The 24,579-nt window shown below is 37.3% G+C and overlaps 1 protein-coding gene across 3 annotated transcripts in view; it reads right to left on the reverse strand.

The window, feature by feature from the left end:
- The window catches only part of pax5 (paired box 5), a 240,272-nt gene that overhangs the window by 6,507 nt on the left and 209,186 nt on the right, over positions 1-24,579 (reverse strand). For all 3 annotated transcript variants that reach the window (XM_062027220.1, XM_062027218.1, XM_062027219.1), the window contains 2 exons: positions 16,469-16,570; positions 2,192-2,278 (listed from right to left, as the gene is read on the reverse strand). In XM_062027220.1, coding sequence (XP_061883204.1) covers positions 2,192-2,278; positions 16,469-16,570 — 189 coding nt within the window. The remainder of the gene's footprint in view (positions 1-2,191; positions 2,279-16,468; positions 16,571-24,579) is intronic.

Consider the following 24,579-nt stretch of genomic DNA (forward strand, 5'->3'; position numbering starts at 1 on the left):
TTTGAAAAGTTTTATTCAATAAAAAAAGGGCATGAAATAAACAAAACAAAAAAACTAAACGTAAAAATAATAATAAAAACTTATAATCGACGGATATATCTAAAGTTGATCAAGATACTTACGTGTTGAAAGTAAAAAATAAAAAAATATATGTCTTATTTTTTAACACTTTAATGAGTGGGACCCTTTTGGATCCCCAGGAATTTTAGGCTCAAATGACTTCACATCAAATATTACACGCTGAAATATTTTTGGGGGAGAAATATTACCTATCTTGTGTGTTTGCCATTTGAAAAGTTTTATTTAATAAAAAAAGGGCATGAAATAAACAAAAAAAACAACCAAAAAACCCATAAAAATAATAATAAAAACTTATAATTGACGGATATATCTGAAGTTGATCAAGATACTTACGTGTTGAAAGTAAAAAAAATAATAATGAAACATGTATGTCTTATTTTTGAACACTTTAATGAGTGGTACCCTTTTGGATCCCCAGGAATTTTAGGCTCAAATTACTTCACATCAATTATTACACTCTGAAATATTTTTTGGGGGAGAAATATTACCTATTTTGTGTGTTTGCGATTTGAAAAGTTTTATTTAATAAAAAAGGGCATGAAATAAACAAAAAAAACCCCAAAAAACCCATAAAAATAATAATAAAAACTTATAATCGACGGATATATCTGAAGTTGATCAAGATACTTACGCGTTGAAAGTAAAAAAATAAAAAAAATAAAAATATATGTCTTATTTTTGAACACTTTAATGAGTGGTACCCTTTTGGATCCCCAGGAATTTTAGGCTCAAATTACTTCACATCAAATATTACACGCTGAAATATTTTTTGGGGAGAAATATTACATATTTTGTGTGTTTGCCATTTGAAAAGTTTTATTTGATAAAAAAAGGGCATGAAATAAACAAAAAAAAAACAAAAAAAAAACATAAAAACAATAATAAAAACTTATAATCGACGGATATATCTGAAGTTGATCAAGATACTTACGTGTTGAAAGTAAAAGAATTAATAATAAAACATGTATGTCTTATTTTTGAACACTTTAATGAGTGGTACCCTTTTGGATCCCCATGAATTTTAGGCTCAAATTACTTCACATCAATTATTACACTCTGAAATATTTTTTGGGGGAGAAATATTACCTATTTTGTGTGTTTGTCATTTGAAAAGTTTTATTTAATAAAAAAAGGGCATGAAATAAACAAACAAAAAAACCAAAAACCCATAAAAATAATAATAAAAACTTATAATCGACGGATATATCTGAAGTTGATCAAGATATTTACGCGTTGAAAGTAAAAAAAAAATTTAAAAAAAAAAAAAGTCTTATGTTTGAACACTTTAATGAGTGGGACCCTTTTGGATCCCCAGGAATTTTAGGCTCAAATTACTTCACATCAAATATTACACGCTGAAATATTTTTGGGGGAGAAATATTACATATTTTGTGTGTTTGCCATTTGAAAAGTTTTATTTCATAAAAAAAAAGAGGCATGAAATAAACAACAAAAAAAACGTCAAAATAATAATAAAAACTTATAATTGACGGATATATCTGAAGTTGATCAAGATACTTACGCGTTGAAAGTAAAATAATTAATAATAAAACATGTATGTCTTATTTTTGAACACTTTAATGAGTGGTACCCTTTTGGATCCCCAGGAATTTTAGGCTCAAATGACTTCACATCAATTATTACACTCTGAAATATTTTTGGGGGGAGAAATATTACCTATTTTGTGTGTTTGTCTTTTGAAAAGTTTTATTTAATAAAAAAAAGGGCATGAAATAAACAAAAAACAACAACAAAAAAAACGTCAAAATAATGATAAAAACTTATAATTGACGGATATATGTGAAGTTGATGAAGATACTTACGTCTTGAAAGTAAAAAAAATAATAATGAAAAATGTATGTCTTATTTTTTAACACTTTAATGAGTGGTACCCTTTTGGATCCCCAATAATTTTAGTTGGATTTTTTTTTTTTTAACCATCATTGCTCAAAAAATAACTTTGAAATATTTTTATGGGGAAAATATTGCATATTTTGTGTGTTTACCATAAAAAACAGGGTTGTTGTTTTTTTAGTGGGATTTTATTTTTGTATTTATTTTTAGTCAGACTTGCAGTTTTCCCATGAAGTAGTGATTTGGCCAAACCTACCTAATAAACTGGGGTTAGGAAATCTCCAGGATTCGTTGTATGTGGAATACTGAGGATGGGAGTAGGGGCTTCCAGAGAAGTCTCCTCCTGGATGGCAAAGACAAAAACAGGAAGAAGGTTTTATTTGGCAACATGACAAACACGTGTGGATGATGACACACTCCCACAAGGATCCACCAGTCATTCAAGTATTAACTTTTAATATTACTTTTATTTCCCCCCGTCACGTTTCTCCTCAACTTCTTAGTTATGTTTTTCAGTAGAAGCGGGTCGTGGATGAACGCACCAACCCTCGGTGTGTGTCACACATGTGCAGAGAGAGGTGAAAGGCATGACAAAAAATGAGGGGGAGCACTTAAAATTTTTACACACACTTGTTATTTCATATGTTGACCAGAGGGGGAGCACTTTTAAAAGCGACACACAGTCAATTAGAAAAATCCCTCCTTTTTGGGACCACCCTCATTTTGATAGATGTCACCACAAGGGGTGCAAATGAGACATTCTCTATTAGATGCAATGTTATTGGGACCATGATTTATGTCATCACTTGTTCACACCTGTCAATGTTTACTTTTGTATGCACATTAAATCAAACAAAAAATCCTGACTTTGGAGCAATGTTCACGGACTGTAGTATTTGGCTCTCTAAATAGATGCAAGGGTTTGTATTGGGACCATGACACCGGTCCTCATATGGAAGGTACTTTTCCTTCTTGATGTCTCAAGAAGGGTAGAAATACAAGAACACACACACACACACACACACACACACACACACACACACACACACACACACACACACACACACACACACACACACACACACACACACACACATGGCAATGTCATAACAATAATCGGAATTCTACTTGGCAAAATTATGACAAAAGTCATCATTTTATACCAAAGACTAAAAATGGGAGCCATTACCTCCCTGCTTGGCACTCAGCATCAAGGGTTGGAATTGGGGGTTAAATCACCAAAAATGATTCCCGGGCGCGGCCACCGCTGCTGCTCACTGCTCCCCTCACATCCCAGGGGGTGAACAAGGGGTGATGGGTCAAATACAGAGAATAATTTCGCCACACCTAGTGTGTGTGTGACAATCATTGCTACTTTAACTTAACTAATATACGAAAACCAAAAATAAAAAATGGCAATATTGTGATAAAAGTCAGAAAAAACAAAGGAGTGCAGCTGGGGAGTGCACAAGTGGGCGTTACAAAGGCACAACATTGAGGCACAAAGCAAAACATCCGGACCGCCAATCAGCTACTCAGTGGCCTGGTGGTTAGAGTGTCCGCCCTGAGATGGGTAGGTTGTGAGTTCAAACCCCGGCCGAGTCATACCAAAGACTATAAAAATGGGAGCCATTACCTCCCTGCTTGGCACTCAGCATCAAGGGTTGGAATTGGGGGTTAAATCACCAAAAATTATTCCCGGGCGCGGCCACCGCTGCTGCTCACTGCTCCCCTCACCTCCCAGGGGGTGATCAAGGGTGATTGGGTCAAATGCAGAGAATAATTTCGCCACACCTAGTGTGTGTGTGACAATCATTGCTACTTTAACTTTACTGTTTTACGAAAACAATAAAGCAATATTGTGACAAAAGTCGGAAAAAACAAAGGAGTGCAGCTGGGGAGTGCACAAGTGGGCGTTATAAAGGCACAACATTGAGGCACAAAGCAAAACATCCGGGACCGCCAATAAGGTACAGGTGACGGCGCCAAGTGGTGGCAAACAGGATGTGGAAGGCAAAATAAGAGCGCTGGACAGGAAGTGAACAACTATCTTGTGGGTAATGACAGGTTTTAGGACCTAGGTGGTCCAGCCCTGATCTTATGGACCCACTTTTGCCTGGTTTTTGCCGTGTGGAGTCCAAACGCGCCCCACATTGAACGCACGAGGGTGGACTTTTCCTCCCTCCTTTTACTTCCTGCCGTCTGGCGTTTTCTCGCCTTTCTCCCCCCCCCCCCCCGCCTCCCCCTCCCCACGGCGAGCCGTCACATCAAGACAACATTCTTCCTCCATCTCTTCTCCTCTTTCCTCCTGCTGACTTGCTCTTTTCTTTCTTCTCTCCTGAACCCTCAACTGCTCCCGGGGGGGATCCCTCTCCCCATGGCTGACAGTCACAGACCCCCCCACACACCCTCCATCCCTGGTTCTGTCGGTTCTGCCTCAGTGCTCCCCAACACCCCCTCCCCCTCCCCCTCGGAGTGTCAGCCCCCTGCTGCAGCCGGAGAGACTTAATGAAGGTGTAATATTAGACAGGGTGGACTTACAGGAGCATCACTTAGCGCGGGAGGAGGGGCCGCCACTCACTTTTCAACGCACTTTCTACCCAAATTTTTTATTTAAAAAAAAAAAAAAAGTGACAATAATCGGAATTTTACTTGGCAGAATGATGACAAAAGTCATCATTTTACTCCTAAAAATGTCACTGTTTTACAAGAACGACAACAAAAAATGGGCAATGTTGTGATAAAAGTCGGAAAAAACAAAAGGAGTGCAGCTGGGGAGTGCACAGGTGGGAAAAACGGGCGTTACGAAGGCACGACACTTTTTAAAAAGTGGAAAAAGGTGAAATGTGACGGGGGGGGGGGGGGGGGAGTGGCAATGTTGACTCTGATAACACAAAACTGCCATGCAGGATGTTTTTTTTTTCTTCCCCTTTATAACTGTCATTGCCCACAAATAATAATAATGAATCAAAATCAGTGTTATGAATTATTGACCTGTTTATTCAGGGCTACAATTACGTCACATCAAATATTCCACTTTATTAAAAATGATCATAAAAACTAGAGATGTCCGATAATGGCTTTTTTGCCGATATCCGATATTGTCCAACTCTTACCGTAATTTCCGGACTATAAGCCGCTACTTTTCCCCCTTGTTCTGGTCCCTGCGGCTTATACAAGGGTGCGGCTTATTTACGGCCTGTTCTTCTCCGACACCGACGAAGAGGATTTCGGTGGTTTTAGTACGCAGGAGGAAGACGATGACACAATGATTAAAGACTGACTTTTCATATACCGGTCGGCTGGTTATTTTGATAACGTACAGGCGAGCACTTTGTATTACTTTGCACCGTTGTATTATTTGTACTCTGCACGAATGCTGTTCGCCATGTCAAAGATGTGAAAGTTTGATTGAATGATTGAAAGATTTATTGTTAATAATTGTTAATGTAATCTCTGTCCCGACAATCCCCTCCGTGGTAGCAGGAACCCCTATATACTACGGTAATTACACATCAAAACCCTGCGGGGTGCGGCTTATAGTCGGGTGCGGCTTATATATGGAGCAATCTGTATTTTCCCCTAAATTTAGCTGATGCGGCTTATAGTCAGGTGCGGCTTATAGTCAGGTGCGGCTTATAGTCAGGTGCGGCTTATAGTCGGGTGCGGCTTATATATGGAGCAATCTGTATTTTCCCCTAAATTTAGCTGGTGCGGCTTATAGTCAGGTGCGGCTTATAGTCGGGTGCGGCTTATATATGGAGCAATCTGTATTGTCCCCTAAATTTAGCTGGTGCGGCTTATAGTCAGGTGCGGCTTATAGTCGGGTGCGGCTTATATATGGAGCAATCTGTATTTTCCCCTGAATTTAGCTGGTGCGGCTTATAGTCAGGTGCGGCTTATAGTCGGGTGCGGCTTATATATGGAGCAATCTGTATTGTCCCCTAAATTTAGCTGGTGCGGCTTATATATGGAGCATCAGCCCTTTGAGACACTTGTGATTTAGGGCTATATAAATAAACATTGATTGATTGATTGATCTGTATTTTCCCCTAAATTTAGCTGGTGCGGCTTATAGCCAGGTGCGGCTTATAGTCGGGTGCGGCTTATATATGGAGCAATCTGTATTGTCCCCTAAATTTAGCTGGTGCGGCTTATAGTCAGGTGCGGCTTATAGTCGGGTGCGGCTTATATATGGAGCAATCTGTATTGTCCCCTAAATTTAGCTGGTGCGGCTTATAGTCAGGTGCGGCTTATAGTCGGGTGCGGCTTATATATGGAGCAATCTGTATTTCCCCCTGAATTTAGCTGGTGCGGCTTATAGTCAGGTGCGGCTTATAGTCGGGTGCGGCTTATATATGGAGCAATCTGTATTGTCCCCTAAATTTAGCTGGTGCGGCTTATAGCCAGGTGCGGCTTATAGTCGGGTGCGGCTTATATATGGAGCAATCTGTATTTTCCCCTACATTTAGCTGGTGCGGCTTATAGTCAGGTGCGGCTTATAGTCGGGTGCGGCTTATATATGGAGCAATCTGTATTTTCCCCTGCATTTAGCTGGTGCGGCTTATAGTCAGGTGCGGCTTATAGTCCGGAAATTGCGGTAATTACCGATTCCGATATCAAGCGATACCAATACATACAGTCGTGGAATTAACACATTATTATGCCTAATTTTGTTGTGATGCCCCGCTGGATGCATTAAACAATGTAACAAGGTTTTCCAAAATAAATCATGTTATATCAACTAAAGCCCACACTTAAACTTTCCACGTGCAAGATTGAATCTATTGTAACCTATTTTTATGGGCTTTCCTCTTTGTGATGTTAATTCCTGTTACACGCTGTTATACAGTATATGCCTTGCGCTCTTATTTTGAAGGCGCTAAGAGCGGAAGTGATGACACGTTGGAGTGGAGCGGAGGTTTTTGAAAGAAGGTAAATAAAGTGGTCCTCGTGTAAACTGGAGCCTCCGTGTTTATCATTTTGTAGTTTCACACAGTATATGCGACATTTATAAACCCTCGGTTACACTATTTAGAAAAGTTATTTAATAAGAAGCCAAAAAGTGCAAAAACAATAATGTTCATGTTGGAGGAGTTGTGAATGACCGCAGGGCCACAACATTAGGTACACCTGCAGACTGCAGCACGGATTTCATATTTCATTCATTCACAACTCCTCCAACACGAACATGATTGTTTTTGCACTTTTTGGCTTCTTATTAAATAACTTTTTTAAATAGATTCAATCTTGCACGTGGAAAGTTTAAGTGTGGGCTTTAGTTGATATAACACTCCCGTCAGGGGGTGCATTCTACGACGAGCACAACAGCGGGGCATGGACTTCATTTATAAGTAAAGGTAAGACCATAATAACGTTTTTTTAAAATTAAATATGCTTTTTTGTGTGCTACAGTTTGTATGTGTAAAGTTCAAGTTAAGTTAAAGTACCAATGATTGTCACACACACACTAGGTGTGGTGAAATTTGTCCTCTGCATTTGACCCATCCCCTTGTTCACCCCCTGGGAGGTGAGGGGAGCAGTGGGCAGCAGCGGCGCCGCGCCCGGGAATAATTTTTGGTGATTTAACCCCCAATTCCAACTCTTGATGCTGAGTGCCAAGCAGGGAAGAATGCTGGTATGAGCTTTTAAACATAACCTGTTAACTGCTGCCAATCAAATGGTGAATAAGATACTCTTTAGGGTTCATATGTTTGTAAATCTGACTGTGATGAAGTCAGTGCCTCACCAGCCATGAACCTCACCGGATTTTCGGGAGGGGCACTGAAATTCGGGAGTCTCCCGGGAAAATGGGGAGGGTTGGCAAGTATGACTGGGAGACGCAACTGCTCTGTGCTTCTCCCTACGTCCGTGTACCGCTCCGTACAGCTGCGTTTTAAAAAGTCATACATTTTACTTTTTGAAACCGATACCGATAATTTCCGATATTACATTTCAAAGCATTTATCGGCCGATAATATCGGCAGTCCCATATTATCGGACATCTCTAGTTATAACTGATCTTTTTTGTAACACAATTAGTGAATAAGTGTTTTCTTTTGTAGTTATTTCCCATATTTCTGCACAATAACTCAGATATGCTAACACTAGCGAGCAGTAGAGAATATGAAGTGATTTTTGGTCTAGAACATATTTTGCTTTATTCATTATTAAAATATTTCTTGCTACTTTATGTTGTATATTTTTAAAATGAAATTTCCAGTTCATTTGATCTATTATTACACCCAAAAATGGTATTTATTTTACCCTTTCAATGTCTACTCCGTCTATTTGTATTTGTGTTTAACTTTACTGTTACCAAATATCATTATTTTAGTCTTACTGAGATTCAAAGATAGTCTGTTTTTGTCAAACCATCTCTTTCATTTGTACATTTTTTCTGTTATTATTTGTATTGTCGTCTGTGTGTTTTCTCCTGAACAAAACACAGTCGTGTCGTCTGCAAATAATACTAACTTTAAGACCTTTGTAACTTTACAAATGTCGTTTTATGAAGATTGAACAATTTTGGTCCCAGTATTGATCCCTGGGGTACACCAAAAGATATCTATAGCTGTGTTAATATATTTTCACCACGCTTCAGGTATTGCTTCCTGTTGGTTAAGTCGCTTCTTATCCCATTTAAGACCAGGCCTCTGATGCCGTATCGTTTTAATTTAATAATTAAGATATTACGATTGATTGTGTCAAATACTTTAGTTAGATCCATAAATACTGCTGCTGCACACAGTTTACTATCTATTGCCTTGGTAAGTTCCTCTGTTATTTCCATTAATGGCATCAATGTTGAAAGTTTAGCTCTGTATACATATTGGTTGTCTGGGAATATTCCTCTTTTATTCATGACTTTGTCCAATCTGTTGTTGAATATTTTTTCAATGGTTTTAGGAAACTGTGGAAGTAAAAAGCATAAAATAAACAGACAAAAAACGAATAACTTGTAATCGACGGCTGAATCTGACTTATGTGTTGAATTTGTTTTATTTTTTAACACTTTAATGAGTGGCTGAAATGACTTCACATCAAATATTACACTCTGAAATATTTTTGGGGGAGAAATATTGCCGATTTTGTGCGTTTGCCATTTGAAAAACAAAGCTTTCTTTGTTAAAAAAAATTACATGAAATAAACAAACAAATTATAAAAACGTATAAATTGACGGATTGATCTGAATTTGATCAAGAGACTTGAGTGTTGAAAGTAAAAAATAATATTAATAAAACACGTATGTCCTATTTTTGAACACTTTAATGAGTGGGACCCTTTTGGATCCCCAAGAATTTTAGGCTCAAATGACTTCACATCAAATATTACACTGAAATATTTTTTGGGGAAAAATATTGCCTATTTTGTGTGTTTGCCATTTGAAAATAAAGTTTTATTTGATAAAAAAAAGGACATGAAATAAACAAAAAAAAAACTAAAAAAAATCAATAAAAACCTATAAATTGACGGATTTATCTGAATTTGATCAAGAGGCTTACGTGTTGAAAGTAAAAATAATATTAATAAAACATGTATGTCCTATTTTTGAACACTTTAATGAGTGCGACCCTTTTGGATCCCCAGGAATTTTAGTTAGATTTTTTTTTAACCATCATTGCTCAAAAAATAATAATGAATTCAAATCAATGGTGTTATGAATTTTTGACCTACTTTAATGGTCCAAATATTACACTTTGAAGTATTTTTTGGGGAAAATATTGCATATTTTGTGTGTTTACCATTTTTTGTCATAAAGGGCATAAACATAATTTTTTTTTACTTTTAATTGAAAGACTGTTGAGGGTAAAAAAATAATATATTACTTATTTTGAACATTTTTATAAAATGAGAACTTTCCAGGGATTTTTTTTTTTAACTATCATTGCTCAAAAAATAATAATGAATATCAATGAATCAATGGTGTTATGAATTATTGACCCACTTTAAGGCCCCAAAGGCTCCATTTTTTGGGGAAAATATTGCATATTTTGTGTGTTTACCATTTTTTGACAAAAAGGTCAAACGTAATTATTTTTTCCATTTTTAATTTAAAGACTGTTGAGGGGAAAAAAAGATAAAATATGACTTATTTAGAAATTTTTTATAAATGAGAACTTTCCGGGTCCTCGGGACCTAACTTGAAGAAAGCCCTATAAGGGTTAAAATAAAATAAAAATAAAAAACATAAAAATAATAATACAACTTATAATCGATGGATATATCTGAAGTTGATCTAGAGACTTACATGTTGATGGTAAAAAATATATTTGTAATAAAAAAATGTATGTCTTATTTTTTAACACGTTAATAAGTGGGACCCTTTTGGATCCCCAAGAATTTTAGTGGGATTTTTTTCTTTTTTAACCATCATTGTTCAAAAATAATAATGAACTAAAATCAATGTTGTTATGAATTATTGACCTACTTTAAGGCTCCAAATATTCCACTTTGAAATATTTTTTGGGGAAAATATTGCATATTTTGTGTGTTTATCATTTTTTGACAAAAAGGGCATAAACTTAACTTTTTTTTTTACTTTTAATTGAAAGACTGTTGACGGAAAAAAAAGAATATATGACTTATTTTGAACATTTTTATAAATGAGAACTTTCCGGGTCCCCGGGACCTAACTTGAAGGAAGCCCTATAAGGGTTAAAAAAAACCAAAACAAAAAAAACACACATAAAAATAATAATACAACTTATAATCGACGGATATATCTGAAGTTGATCTAGGGACTTACGTGTTGAAAGTAAAAAAATATATATATGATAAAAAATGTATGTCTTATTTTTTAACACTTTAATGAGTGGGACCCTTTTGGATCCCCAATAATTTTTGTTGGATTTTTTTTTTTTTAACCATCATTGCTCAAAAAATAATAATGAATATCAATGAATCAATGGTGTTATGAATTATTGACCCACTTTAAGGCTCCAAAGGCAAAAATTTTGGGGGAAAATATTGCATATTTTGTGTGTTTACCATTTTTTGTCAAAAAGGGCATAAACATAATTTTTTTTATTGTTTTAATTTAAAGACTGTTGAGGGTAAAAAAATAATATATGACTTATTTTGAAAATTTTTATGAATGACAACTCCCCGGGTCCCCGGGACCTAATTTGAAGGAAGCCCTATAAGGGTTAAAAAAAGAAAAAGAGTAAAAAACAACAACATAAAAATAATAATAAACTTATAATCGATGGATATATCTGAAGTTGATCTATAGACTTACGTGTTGAAAGTTAAAAAAAAAAATATATAATAAAAAATGTATGTCTTATTTTTTACACTTTAATGAGAATTTTAGTTGGATTTTTTTTTTTTTAACCATCATTGCTCAAAAAATAACTGCAATATTTTTTTGGGGAAAATATTGCATATTTTGTGTGTTCACCATAAAAAACAGGGTTGTTGTTTTTTTGACTAAAAGGGCATAAACGTAATTATTTTTTTACTTTTAATTAAAAGAATATATGACTTATTTTGTTATGAATTATTGACTTACTTTAAGGCTCCAAATATTCCATTTTGAAATATTTTTTTGGGGAAATATTGCATATTTTGTGTGTTTAGCATTTTTTTGGTTAAAAAAAAAGAGCATAAACTTAATTTTTTTTTTACTTTCAATTGAAAGACTGTTGAGTGTAAAAACATAAATTATTGCTAAAAAAAATAATGAATTCAAATCAGTGGTGTTATGAATTATTGCATATTTTGTGTGTTTACCATTTTTTGACAAAAAGGGCAAAAATGTAATAATTTTTTTACTTTTAATTGAAAGACTGTTGAGGGTAAAAAATAATATATGACTTATTTTGAACTTTTTCATAGAATGAGAACTTTCCGGGTCCCCGGGACCTAACTTGAAGGAAGCCCTGTAAGGGTTAAAAAAATCTATATATTGTATTGATTTTGAATATGGAAATGGCCCCTGCATGCTTTGATTTTCCAGTGGAAAAACACCCTGATTTCCTGGAGCAAAGATGATCTCGGCTGGGATTTTCCAGACAAGACTTTCAGTGTTGAGGAGTTTGTTTGTCTCGTCTTGCTTTGCAAAGTTCTCCTTCCCGCAACCACTAACGTGTGTGTGTGTGTGTGTGTGTGTGTGTGTGTGCGCGCCCGCCTCTGTCAGGTGGGGTCGGGATGCGGTCTCCATGGCATCCCCGGGCGCCAACATCCTCCCCTTGTCATCGCCGTGGTGACGGCAACATGTCAGCTTGTTTGGGAGACCAAAGGGAGGGGGCGGTAAAGAGGGGAGACGAGGCTCGCGGGTCTCCCTTGTGTAGCGCATGAGTGTCAAGGTCGCACTCTGTCAAAAACAAACACACACTCTCGCCGCGCACGCACACACACACACACACACACACACACACGCGCAAACATGGAGCCAGTGCACACAAATACGCTGTCAAACCTGAGGACGGGATGGGGTGAGCGTACGGGGACAGGGCGACAGGGTTAGCCATCTTTAGACGTGCTGTTCATACACGTCCTCTGAGAGAGAGTGTGTGTGTGTGTGTGTGTGTGTGTGTGTGTGTGTGTGTGTGTGTGTGTGTGTTTTCTTGTATTTTTACCCTCCTTGAGACATCAAGAAGGAAAAGTAGTTTCCATATGAGGAGGTGTGAACAAGTTAGGACATAAATCATGGTCCCAATACGGAAAACCATTGCATCTAACAGAGAGCCAAATACTAGAGTCCGTGAACATTGCTCCAAAGTCTGGATTTTTTTTGGTTGATTTAATGTGCATACAAAAGTAAACATTGACAGGTGCAAAGGCAGCAATACATGATAAAACAAGCTAAAGAAGGCCTTCCCTATTCATTCCAGAAAAAACCCGCCAGGTCAACAGCTGATTTGACAACTTCCGGTGCTGACGTAAGACCACCCGCGTCCCATATGTGACCATAGGATGAACAAATACACTACGCTACTAAGACTATAGTGGTCATTAACTGTTAGCTTCTACAGCTGGGTTGCCCAAAGTGCGGCACAGGGGCCATCTGTGGTCCCTGACTCCTTTGTCATCGGCCTTAAGCACATTACAAAAAGAAAAATAGAGATCTCATTTGCACCCCCTGGTGGTGAAATCTATCAAAATGAGGGTGGTCCCAAAAAGGAGGGATTTTTCAAATTGACTGTGTGTCGCTTTTAAAAGTGCTCCCCCTCTGTTCAACATATGAAATAACAAGTGTGTGTAAAAATTTGAAGTGCTCCCCCCCCACTGGTCAACATATGAAATAACAAGTGTGTGTAAAAATTTGATGTGCTCCCCCTCTGGTCAACATATGAAATAACAAGTGTGTGTAAAAATTTGAAGTGCTCCCCCCTTTGGTCAACATATGAAATAAGTGTGTGTAAGAAATTGAAATGCGCCCTCTTTGGCCAAAATTAATAAAACAAATACAAATAAATATGTATATAGAGACATACTGTAATAACTTGAAGTAAATAATGAAGATTTAAAACCAATTACAAACAAAAGAAAAACAACTAGTAAAAGTAGTCTTTTTTTTTTTTTATAAAATTGGGAATAATTTCTCATATTCTTTCTGTTTCTGTAATATTGCAATATTTTCTCGTAAAATTATTACTTTTTAATGCAAAATGGTGACATTTGTCATATAAAATTCAGACTTTTATCACAATATTGTAGATTTTTTTGTTGTTCTTGTAAAACCGTGACATTTTTGGAGTAAAATTATGACTTTTGTCATCATTTTGTCAAGTAAAATTCCGATTATTATTATGATATTGCCAACATTTTAAAGTATTCTTATAAAGTTGTGACTTTTGTCGAGTAAAATGACGACTCTTTTCATACAATTGCCAACATTTTAAGCTTTTCTTGTAAAATTGCGACTTTTATCGAGCAAAATTCCAACTTTTATCATAATATTGCACAAATGTTCACTTTTTCTCGTCAAATTTTGACTTGCGTTGAGTAAAATGACAACTTTTATTATAATACTGCCAAAATGATCAGTTTTACTTGTGAAATTGGGACCTTTTTCTTGTGAAATTCCAACTCATTTTTCAAAACAAACTTTTTTATATTTGCATAGTATGTATATAATATCAATGTTGTCAATACACATCTTTAAAACATCAATTCAACTTATTTATTTTCATTTCTTGTTAGGTTTAGGGTCCACCTAAAATGCCCTGTGCTGTTTTGGGTTACGTCCTGTAATTCACAAACCTTATGTAAGACAAGAACACATATGTTTTGCATGCATTCTAAGTCGTAAAATACAGTTAGTACGAGGTGGCTAACAATGCAGCTAATGTGAATGCACAATAAAGTCCTCTAAAAACATCCGAAAAGCCCCAACAATACTCCGTTTACATGTCTTAACCTGAATATTAACCATGTATTAGCCATATTGTTATTATAAGCGCTGACGCAGACAAACTATTTTTAGCGGCTCACTAGCTTATGCTGCTACAATTGTGGTCAAAAGTTTACATACACCTGTAAAGAACATAATGTCATGGCTGTCTTGACTTTCCAATCATTTCTACAACTCTTGTGCTCGTGCGCTACGTTCGCTCGCATCCTGTGCATCTCCTGGGGGCTAAGCCCCCCCCTGTCCTTAAAAGCTAGTGACGCCCCTGCCTGTGGCCATGTTTGTGGACTTTTTGTACGGGTTGGCTTTTCTTGTCTGCGCCATGACTAGGGAAGGTTGTTTGGACTGGGCCGTACAAGTAAATGCTGTGCGTGTCGTCCCTGGAAAGTACGCTCCATGGTCACTGGCCTGAATCACACACGGTGATATAAAATCCACAAAGTTCAGTGAGCAGGTTGTGTTACCTGTGGCCATGTTTGTGGACTTTTTGTACGGGTTGGCTTTTCTTGTCTGCGCCATGACTAGGGAAGGTTGTTTGGACTGGGCCGTACAAGTAAATGCTGTGCATGTCGTCCCTCGAAAGTACGGTCCATGGTCACTGGCCTGAGTCACACACGGTGATATCAAATCCACAAAGTTCAGTGAGCAGGTTGTGTTACCCGGGGCCATGTTTGTGGACTTTTTGTACGGGTTGGCTTTTCTTGTCTGCGCCATGACTAGGGAAGGTTGTTTGGACTGGGCCGTACAAGTAAATGCTGTGCGTGTCGTCCCTGGAAAGTACGGTCCATGGTCACTGGCCTGAGTCACACACGGTGATATAAAATCCACAAAGTTCAGTGAGCAGGTTGTGTTACCCGTGACCATGTTTGTAGACTTTTTGTGCGGGTTGGCTTTTCTTGTCTGCGCCATGACTAGGGAAGGTTGTTTGGACTGGGCCGTACAAGTAAATGCTGTGCGTGTCGTCCCTCGAAAGTACGCTCCATGGTCACTGGCCTGAGTCACACACGGTGATATCAAATCCACAAAGTTCAGTGAGCAGGTTGTGTTACCCGTGGCCATGTTTGTGGACTTTTTGTACGGGTTGGCTTTTCTTGTCTGCGCCATGACTAGGGAAGGTTGTTTGGACTGGGCCGTACAAGTAAATGCTGTGTGTGTCGTCCCTCGAAAGTACGGTCCATGGTCACTGGCCTGAGTCACACACCATGATATAAAATCCACAAAGTTCAGTGAGCAGGTTGTGTTACCTGTGGCCATGTTTGTGGACTTTTTGTACGGGTTGGCTTTTCTTGTCTGCGCCATGACTAGGGAAGGTTGTTTGGACTGGGCCGTACAAGTAAATGCTGTGCATGTCGTCCCTCGAAAGTACGGTCCATGGTCACTGGCCTGAGTCACACACGGTGATATAAAATCCACAAAGTTCAGTGAGCAGGTTGTGTTACCCGTGACCATGTTTATAGACTTTTTGTGCGGGTTGGCTTTTCTTTTCTGCGCCATGACTAGGGAAGGTTGTTTGGACTGGGCCGTACAAGTAAATGCTGTGCATGTCGTCCCTCGAAAGTACGGTCCATGGTCACTGGCCTGAGTCACACACGTTGTCCACACAATGGCGACAAATAAGCACCAATCAAACCACCAGTTAATTAAATCCCGCGAGGATTAATATTTTGGTATCGATCCGACCAACTTGGTGCTCCTCCTTCTTCTTCGCTCATTTATCGGTTGACCCGGGTTTTCTCTTTGAATCTTTCCGAGCATTTCTCCGCCGCCTTCCCACTTACACGCCGGTGGAGGGAAAAAAAGGCAGAGAAGCCAAGACGGCGGCCCCGGGATTGAAACACAAAAGCGTGCGAGAAGGCGGCGTGGCGGGGAATGAATGAATTAGTCGTGGGTCACTGGTGATTCTCATTAAAAACAAATTACTAATGTTGAGGAGGGACAGCTGTGCTACTGTGGCTGCTTTCTAATGACACACACACACACACACACACACACACACACACACACACACACACACACACACACACACACACACACACACACACACACACACACACACCCCACTGGGAGCGTTGTCAGTCGCGGCGTTGGCAGACAAGAAAGAGGAAGTGCTAGATAAATATATTGAACACACACACACACACAGTGAGTACTATGAGGTCCATAGCTGCGAGTACCTGGTACCATGCCAGTGAGAGAGGGGGCGGAGTAGCTGCCCTGTCCCGTGGGCGGAACGTGAGGAGGGTAGCCCGGCAGGGTGGTGCTGGCGAGGTCTCGACCTGCGGCGGGGCACAGACAAACAGAACATGATCAACAACACCCGACGGATGTGATCGACAGGTGGGATAATAATGTACGCAACCCGAATGGAGCCTTCGTAACAACCCTGCGCCATGATCAACAACACCCGGCGGATGTGATCGACAGTTGGGATAATAATGTACGCAACCCGAATGGAGCCTGCGTAACAACCCTGCGCCATGATCAACAACACCCGGCGGGTGTGATCGACAGTTGGGATAATAATGTACGCAACCCGAATGGAGCCTTCGTAACAACCCTGCGCCATGATCAACAACACCCGGCGGATGTGATCGACAGTTGGGATAATAATGTACGCAACCCGAATGGAGCCTTCGTAACAACCCTGCACCATGATCAACAACACCCGGCGGATGTGATCGACAGTTGGGATAATAATGTACGCAACCCGAATGGAGCCTTCGTAACAACCCTGCGCCATGATCAACAACACCCGACGGATGTGATCGACAGTTGGAATAATAATGTACGCAACCCGAATGGAGCCTTCGTAACAACCCTGCGCCATGATCAACAACACCCGGCGGATGTGGTCGACAGTTGGAATAATAATGTACGCAACCCGAATGGAGCCTTCGTAACAACCCTGCGCCATGATCAACAACACCCGACGGATGTGATCGACAGTTGGGATAATAATGTACGCAACCCGAATGGAGCCTTCGTAACAACCCTGCGCCATGATCAACAACACCCGACGGATGTGATCGACAGTTGGGATAATAATGTACGCAACCCGAATGGAGCCTGCGTAACAACCCTGCGCCATGATCAACAACACCCGGCGGATGTGATCGACAGTTGGGATAATAATGTACGCAACCCGAATGGAGCCTTCGTAACAACCCTGCGCCATGATCAACAACACCCGGCGGATGCGATCGACAGTTGGGATAATAATGTACGCAACCCGAATGGAGCCTTCGTAACAACCCTGCGCCATGATCAACACCCGGCGGATGTGGTCGACAGTTGGAATAATAATGTACGCAACCCGAATGGAGCCTTCGTAAGAACCCTGCACCATGATTACCAACACCCGGCGGATGTGGTCGACAGTTGGAATAATAATGTACGCAACCCGAATGGAGCCTTCGTAAGAACCCTGCACCATGATTACCAACACCCGACGGATGTGATCGACAGTTGGAATAATAATGTACGCAACCCGAATGGAGCCTTCGTAAGAACCCTGCACCATGATTACCAACACCCGGCGGATGTGATCGACAGTTGGGATAATAATGTACGCAACCCGAATGGAGCCTTCGTAACAACCCTGCGCCATGATCAACAACACCCGGCGGATGTGATCGACAGTTGGGATAATAATGTACGCAACCCGAATGGAGCCTTCGTAACAACCCTGCGCCCTGATCAACAACACCCGGCGGATGTGATCGACAGTTGGGATAATAATGTACGCAACCCGAATGGAGCCTTCGTAACAACCCTGCGCCATGATCAACAACACCCGACGGATGTGATCGACAGTTGGGATAATAATGTACGCAACCCGAATGGAGCCTTCGTAACAACCCTGCGCCATGATCAACAACACCCGACGGATGTGATCGACAGTTGGGATAATAATGTACGCAACCCGAATGGAGCCTTCGTAACAACCCTGCGCCATGATCAACAACACCCGGCGGATGTGATCGACAGTTGGGATAATAATGTACGCAACCCGAATGGAGCCTTCGTAACAACCCTGCGCCATGATCAACAACACCCGGCGGATGTGATCGACAGTTGGTATAATAATGTACGCAACCCGAATGGAGCCTTCGTAACAACCCTGCGCCATGATCAACAACACCCGGCGGATGTGATCGACAGTTGGGATAATAATGTACGCAACCCGAATGGAGCCTTCGTAACAACCCTGCGCCATGATCAACAACACCCGACGGATGTGATCGACAGTTGGGATAATAATGTACGCAACCCGAATGGAGCCTTCGTAACAACCCGGCGGATGTGATCGACAGTTGGGATAATAATGTACGCAACCCGAATGGAGCCTTCGTAACAACCCTGCGCCATGATCAACAACACCCGGCGGATGTGATCGACAGTTGGTATAATAATGTACGCAACCCGAATGGAGCCTTCGTAACAACCCTGCGCCATGATCAACAACACCCGGCGGATGTGATCGACAGTTGGGATAATAATGTACGCAACCCGAATGGAGCCTTCGTAACAACCCTGCGCCATGATCAACAACACCCGGCGGATGTGATCGACAGTTGGAATAATAATGTACGCAACCCGAATGGAGCCTTCGTAACAACCCTGCACCATGATCAACAACACCCGGTGGATGTGGTCGACAGTTGGAATAATAATGTACGCAACCCGAATGGAGCCTGTTACGTAAGCCGAGTATTGGTACCTGTTTTGGTGTTTGTGGGGTCTGCGTGAGTCTTCCGGGAAACTTGGCTAATTGCAACACTGCTCAGTGGCCTTGTGGTTGGCGTGTCCGCCTTGAGATTCGTTAGGTCGCGAGTTCAAACCCCGGCTGAGTCATACCAAAGACTATAAATGTCAGAATAATTGTATGTAAGTTATCACAAAACTTTCTGTTCCCATGAGTTCCCGGGGAGGAGACAAAAGCTGTCTTTGATCTTACCAAGCAAAAGGCTTGTAAAACTCCACTGTGTACGATGGGAAATGACATGAAGGTGTCGGTTTCTTTGATCTATTGTGATCCACAGGAAGATCTTGTCTTGACCCGAGATCTACAAAGCGGAGAGGAAGCAGGACCTGACGTGAGCTCCAGGCATATTTTCTTTGAACTGTTTTGTGACTGAGTGCAACAGCTTTTTACGACCCCATATCCCCTTAGAAACAGCTGTTGCTATGTAATCAGGGCAAGTCCAAATAAAAGAGGAGGCGTGCAACCATTTCGTCAGAGCGTGGTGGAAGACTGTGCAAGGGTACAGCCCAGGCGTCTCTCTTTATGAGCCAAATTGAATCCTGTCTCTGTTTAATTCCTTGCTTCATGTCTGTTTAATAGATGTCATCGGGGTTTGACGTAGTTAGCCTGCAGCACAATCATTTTGAGGATTTAATCGGCAAGGGGGAGGCTTTGTTCCCCAGCAAGTCTTTAACTGTGATGAGACTGAAAAAGATGCCAGAGCGGACCTTTAATACAGCAAAGGAGAGGGCACTACCGGGACACAAGCCCGTGAAGGATGGCCTCACAATGCTCGTTTGTGACTACATGAAGCCACTGCTCTATTCCGAAACCTCAAGAATGCCACAAATATTCCCAGTTAAACTTATTTTCGTCCGTGAACATTGCTCCAAAGTCAGGATTTTTTGTTGATGTAATGTGCATAAAACAGTAAACATTGACAGGTGCAAAGGCAGCAATATATGATAAAACAAGCTAAAGAAGGACTTCTCTATTCATACCCGAAAAAACCCGCCAGGTGAACAGCTGATTTGACGACTTCCGGTGCTGACGTAAGACCACCCGCGTCCCATATGTGACCATAGGATGAACAAATACACTACAGTACTAAGACTATAGTGGTCATTAACCGTTAGCTTCTACAGCTGGGTTGCCCAAAGTATGGCACAGGGTACCATCTGTGGTCCCTGACTCATTTGTCATCGGCCTTAAGCACATGACAAAAAACAAAAAATAGCGATCTCATTTGCACCCCTGGTGGTGAAATCTATCAAAAATAGGGTGGTCCCAAAAAGGAGGGATTTTTCAAATTGACCGCTCCCCCTCTGATCAACATATGAAATAACAAGTGTGTGTAAAAATTTGAAGTGCTCCCCCTCTGGTCAACATATGAAATAACAAGTGTGTGTAAAAATTTGAAGTGCTCCCCCTCTGGTCAACATATGAAATAACAAGTGTGTTTAAGAATTTGAAGTGCTCCCCCTCTGGTCAACATATGAAATAACAAGTGTGTGTAAAAATTTAAAGTGCTCCCCCTCTGGTCAACATATGAAATAACAAGTGTGTGTAAGAATTTGAAGTGTGCCCCCTCTGGTCAACATATGAAATAACAAGTGTGTGTAAGGAATTGAAATGTGCCCCCTTTGGCCCAAATTAATAAAACAAATAAAATAAATATGTATATAGAGACACACTGTAATAACTTGAAGTAAATAATGAAGATTAAAAACCAATTACAAACAAAATAAAAATTTTTTTATTTTTTTTACTAAAAGTCTTTTTCTGACAATGTGTCGACTTTTTTCTTATAAAATTGGGAACAATTTCTCATATTCTTTCTGTTTCTGTAATATTGCAATATTTTCTCGTAAAATTGTTTTCTTTTTTATGTAAAATTGTTACTTTTTTAATGCAAAATGGTGACATTTGTCATATAAAATTTTGACTTTTATCACAATACTGCAGATTTTTTTGTTCTTGTAAAACGGTGACATTTTTTGAGTAAAATGATGACTTTTGTCATCGTTTTGCCAATTCAAATTCCGATTATTATTGTAATATTGCCAAAATGTTAAAGTTTTCTTATAAAGTTGTGACTTTTGTCGAGTAAAATTACGACCGTTTTCATAAAATCGCCAACATTTTAAGCTTTTCTTGTAAAATTGCGACTTTTATCGAATACAATTCCAAATTTTATCATAATATTGCACAAATAATCAGTTTTTCTTGTAAAATTTTGACTTGCGTTGAGTAAAATGACGACTTTTATTATAATACTGCCAAAATTTTTTCTTGTGAAATGGTGACCTTTTTTTGTGAAATTCCAACTAATTTTTCACAACAAACTTTTTTATATGTGCATAGTATGTATATATTATTAATGTTGTCAATACACATCTTTATATATCTAGAAAGGCTGGTCCTAAAGTGGTAGGCATTTTTCAGAGGTCTCAAGAATATAAGAACTACAAGCGTGTGTGTGTGTGGGAGCGTGTGTGTGTGTGTGTGTGTGTGTGTGTGTGTGTGTGTGTGTGTGTGTGTGTGTGTGTGTGTGTGTGTGTGTGTGTGTGTGTGTGTGTGTGTGTGTGTGTGTGTGTGTGTGTGTGTGTGTGTGTGTGTGTGTGTGTGTGTGTGTGTGTGTGTGTGGAGAGGGAGCCCTCCATTCATCATCATCATATCATCCTCGCACACACATTTATCATCATCATAAAGAGCTCACATGCTCAGCGTTTTCCAGAAGAGTAATATGTTTGGGCAATACATACAAAAAAAAAAAGGATATTTGTTTGTACTTGAACTGCTCCATTGAACAACATGCAAAAGCAGGCTCCGTTTTACTTTTGACACAGTTTAAAATCTCTTACGCAATGTTAAAATACACACTAAACCGTGTTTAGTATGTATTCTACACCTAGAGAGAAATAAATATAATGTACTGTATATAATTGCATTTTGCTTAAAAATCAATTAATTAAAAAAATATATAAGTATCTAAACCGAGGACTAATAAATATATATGATTGCATTTTGTTTAAAAATCAATGAATACAAAAAATATATAATTATCTAAACTTAAGAGAAACATATATAATTACATTTTGTTTAAAAATCTATAAAGTAAAAAAATATATAAGTAACTAAACTTAAGATAAATAAATACATATGATTGCATTTTGTATAAAAGACAATGAATAAAAAAGATAAAATATATGAGTGTCTAAACTTAAGATAAATAAATAAATATGATTGTATTTTGTTTAAAAATCACTAAATAAAAAAAGAAAAACACCAGTATCTAAACCTAGGAGAAATAAATATAATGTATATGATTGTATTTTGTTTAGAAATCAATGAGTAAAAAATATATATAAGTATCTAAACCGAGGACGAATAAATATATATGATTGCATTTTGTTTAAAAATCAATGAATACAAAAAATATATAATTAACTAAACTTAAGAGAAACAAATATAATACAATTTTGTTTAAAAATCTATAAGTAAAAAAATATATATAAGTAACTAAACTTAAGATAAATAAATAAATATGATTGCATTTTGTATAGAAGACAATGAATAAAAAAGATAAATATATGAGTGTCTAAACTTAGGATGAATAAATAAATATGATCGTATTTTGTTTAAAAATAACTAAATAAAAAAGAAAAACACAACTATCTAAACCTAGGAGAAATAAATATTATGTGTATGATTGCATTTTGTTTAGAAATGAATGAGTAAAAAAAATATATAAGTATCTAAACCGAGGACAAATAAATATATATGATTGCAATTTGTTGAAAAATCAATGAATACAAAAAATATATAATTATCTAAACTGAAGAGAAACAAATATAATTAAATTTTGTTTAAAAATCTATAAGTAAAAAATATATATACTGTATATTTAACAAAACTTAAGATAAATAAATAAATATGATTGCATTTTGTATAAAAGACAATGAATAAAAAAGAAACAATATATGAGTGTCTAAACTTAGGATAAATAAATAAATATGATTGTATTTTGTTTAAAAATAACTAAATAAAAAAGAAAAACACAACTATCTAAACCTAGGAGAAATAAATATAATCTATATGATTGCATTTTGTTTAGAAATGAATGAGTAAAAAATATATATAAGTATCTAAACCGAGGACAAATAAATATATATGATTGCAATTTGTTGAAAAATCAATGAATACAAAAAAAATATAATTATCTAAACTTAAGAGAAACAAATAATTAAATTTTGTTTAAAAATCTATAAGTAAAAAAATATATATAAGTAAGTAAACTTAAGATAAATAAATAAATATGATTGCATTTTGTATAAAAGACAATGAATAAAAAAGATAAAATATATGAGTGTCTAAAATTTAAGATAAATAAATAAATATGATTGTATTTTGTTTAAAAATCACTAAATAAAAAAAGAAAAACACGAGTATCTAAACCTAGGAGAAATAAATATAATGTATATGATTGCATTTTGTTTAGAAATCAATGAGTAAAAAATATATATAAGTATCTAAACCGAGGACAAATAAATATATATGATTGCATTTTGTTTAAAAATCAATGAATACAAAAAATATATAATTAACTAAACTTAAGAGAAACAAATATAATACAATTTTGTTTAAAAATATATAAGTAAAAAAATATATACTGTATATTTAACAAAACTTAAGATAAATAAATAAATATGATTGCATTTTGTATAAAAGACAATGAATAAAAAAGAAACAATATATGAGTGTCTAAACTTAGGATAAATAAATAAATATGATCGTATTTTGTTTAAAAATAACTAAATAAAAAAGAAAAACACAAGTATCTAAACCTAGGAGAAATAAATATAATGTATATGATTGCATTTTGTTTAGAAATGAATGAGTAAGAAATATATATAAGTATCTAAACCGAGGACAAATAAATATATATGATTGCAATTTGTTAAAAAATCAATGAATACAAAAAATATATAATTATCTAAACTTAAGAGAAACAAATATAATTAAATTTTGTTTAAAAATCTATAAGTAAAAAAAAAAATATAAGTAACTAAACTTAAGATAAATAAATATGATTGCATTTTGTATAAAAGACAATGAATAAAAAAGAAAAAATGTATAAGTGTGTAAATTTAAGATAAATGATTGTATTTTTGTTTAAAAATCACTAAATAAAAAATAAAAACACAAGTATCTAAACCTAGGAGAAATAAATATAATGTGTATGATTGCATTTTGTTTAGAAATTAATGAATACAAAAACTATACCGGTATAAACATCTAAACTTAAGACAAACACATATAATTAAATTTTGTTTCAAAATCTATAAGTAAAAAAATATATATAAGTAACTAAACTTAAGATAAATAAATAAATATGATTTTATTTTGTTTAAAAATCACTAAATAAAATGGAAAAACACAAGTATCTAAACCTAGGAGAAATAAATATAATGGACATGATTGCATTTTGTTTAGAAATCAATGAATACAAAAAATATATATAAGTATCTAAACTTAAGA

Source organism: Entelurus aequoreus, linkage group LG18 (genome assembly GCF_033978785.1).
Source record: "Entelurus aequoreus isolate RoL-2023_Sb linkage group LG18, RoL_Eaeq_v1.1, whole genome shotgun sequence".
NCBI lineage: Eukaryota > Metazoa > Chordata > Actinopteri > Syngnathiformes > Syngnathidae > Entelurus > Entelurus aequoreus.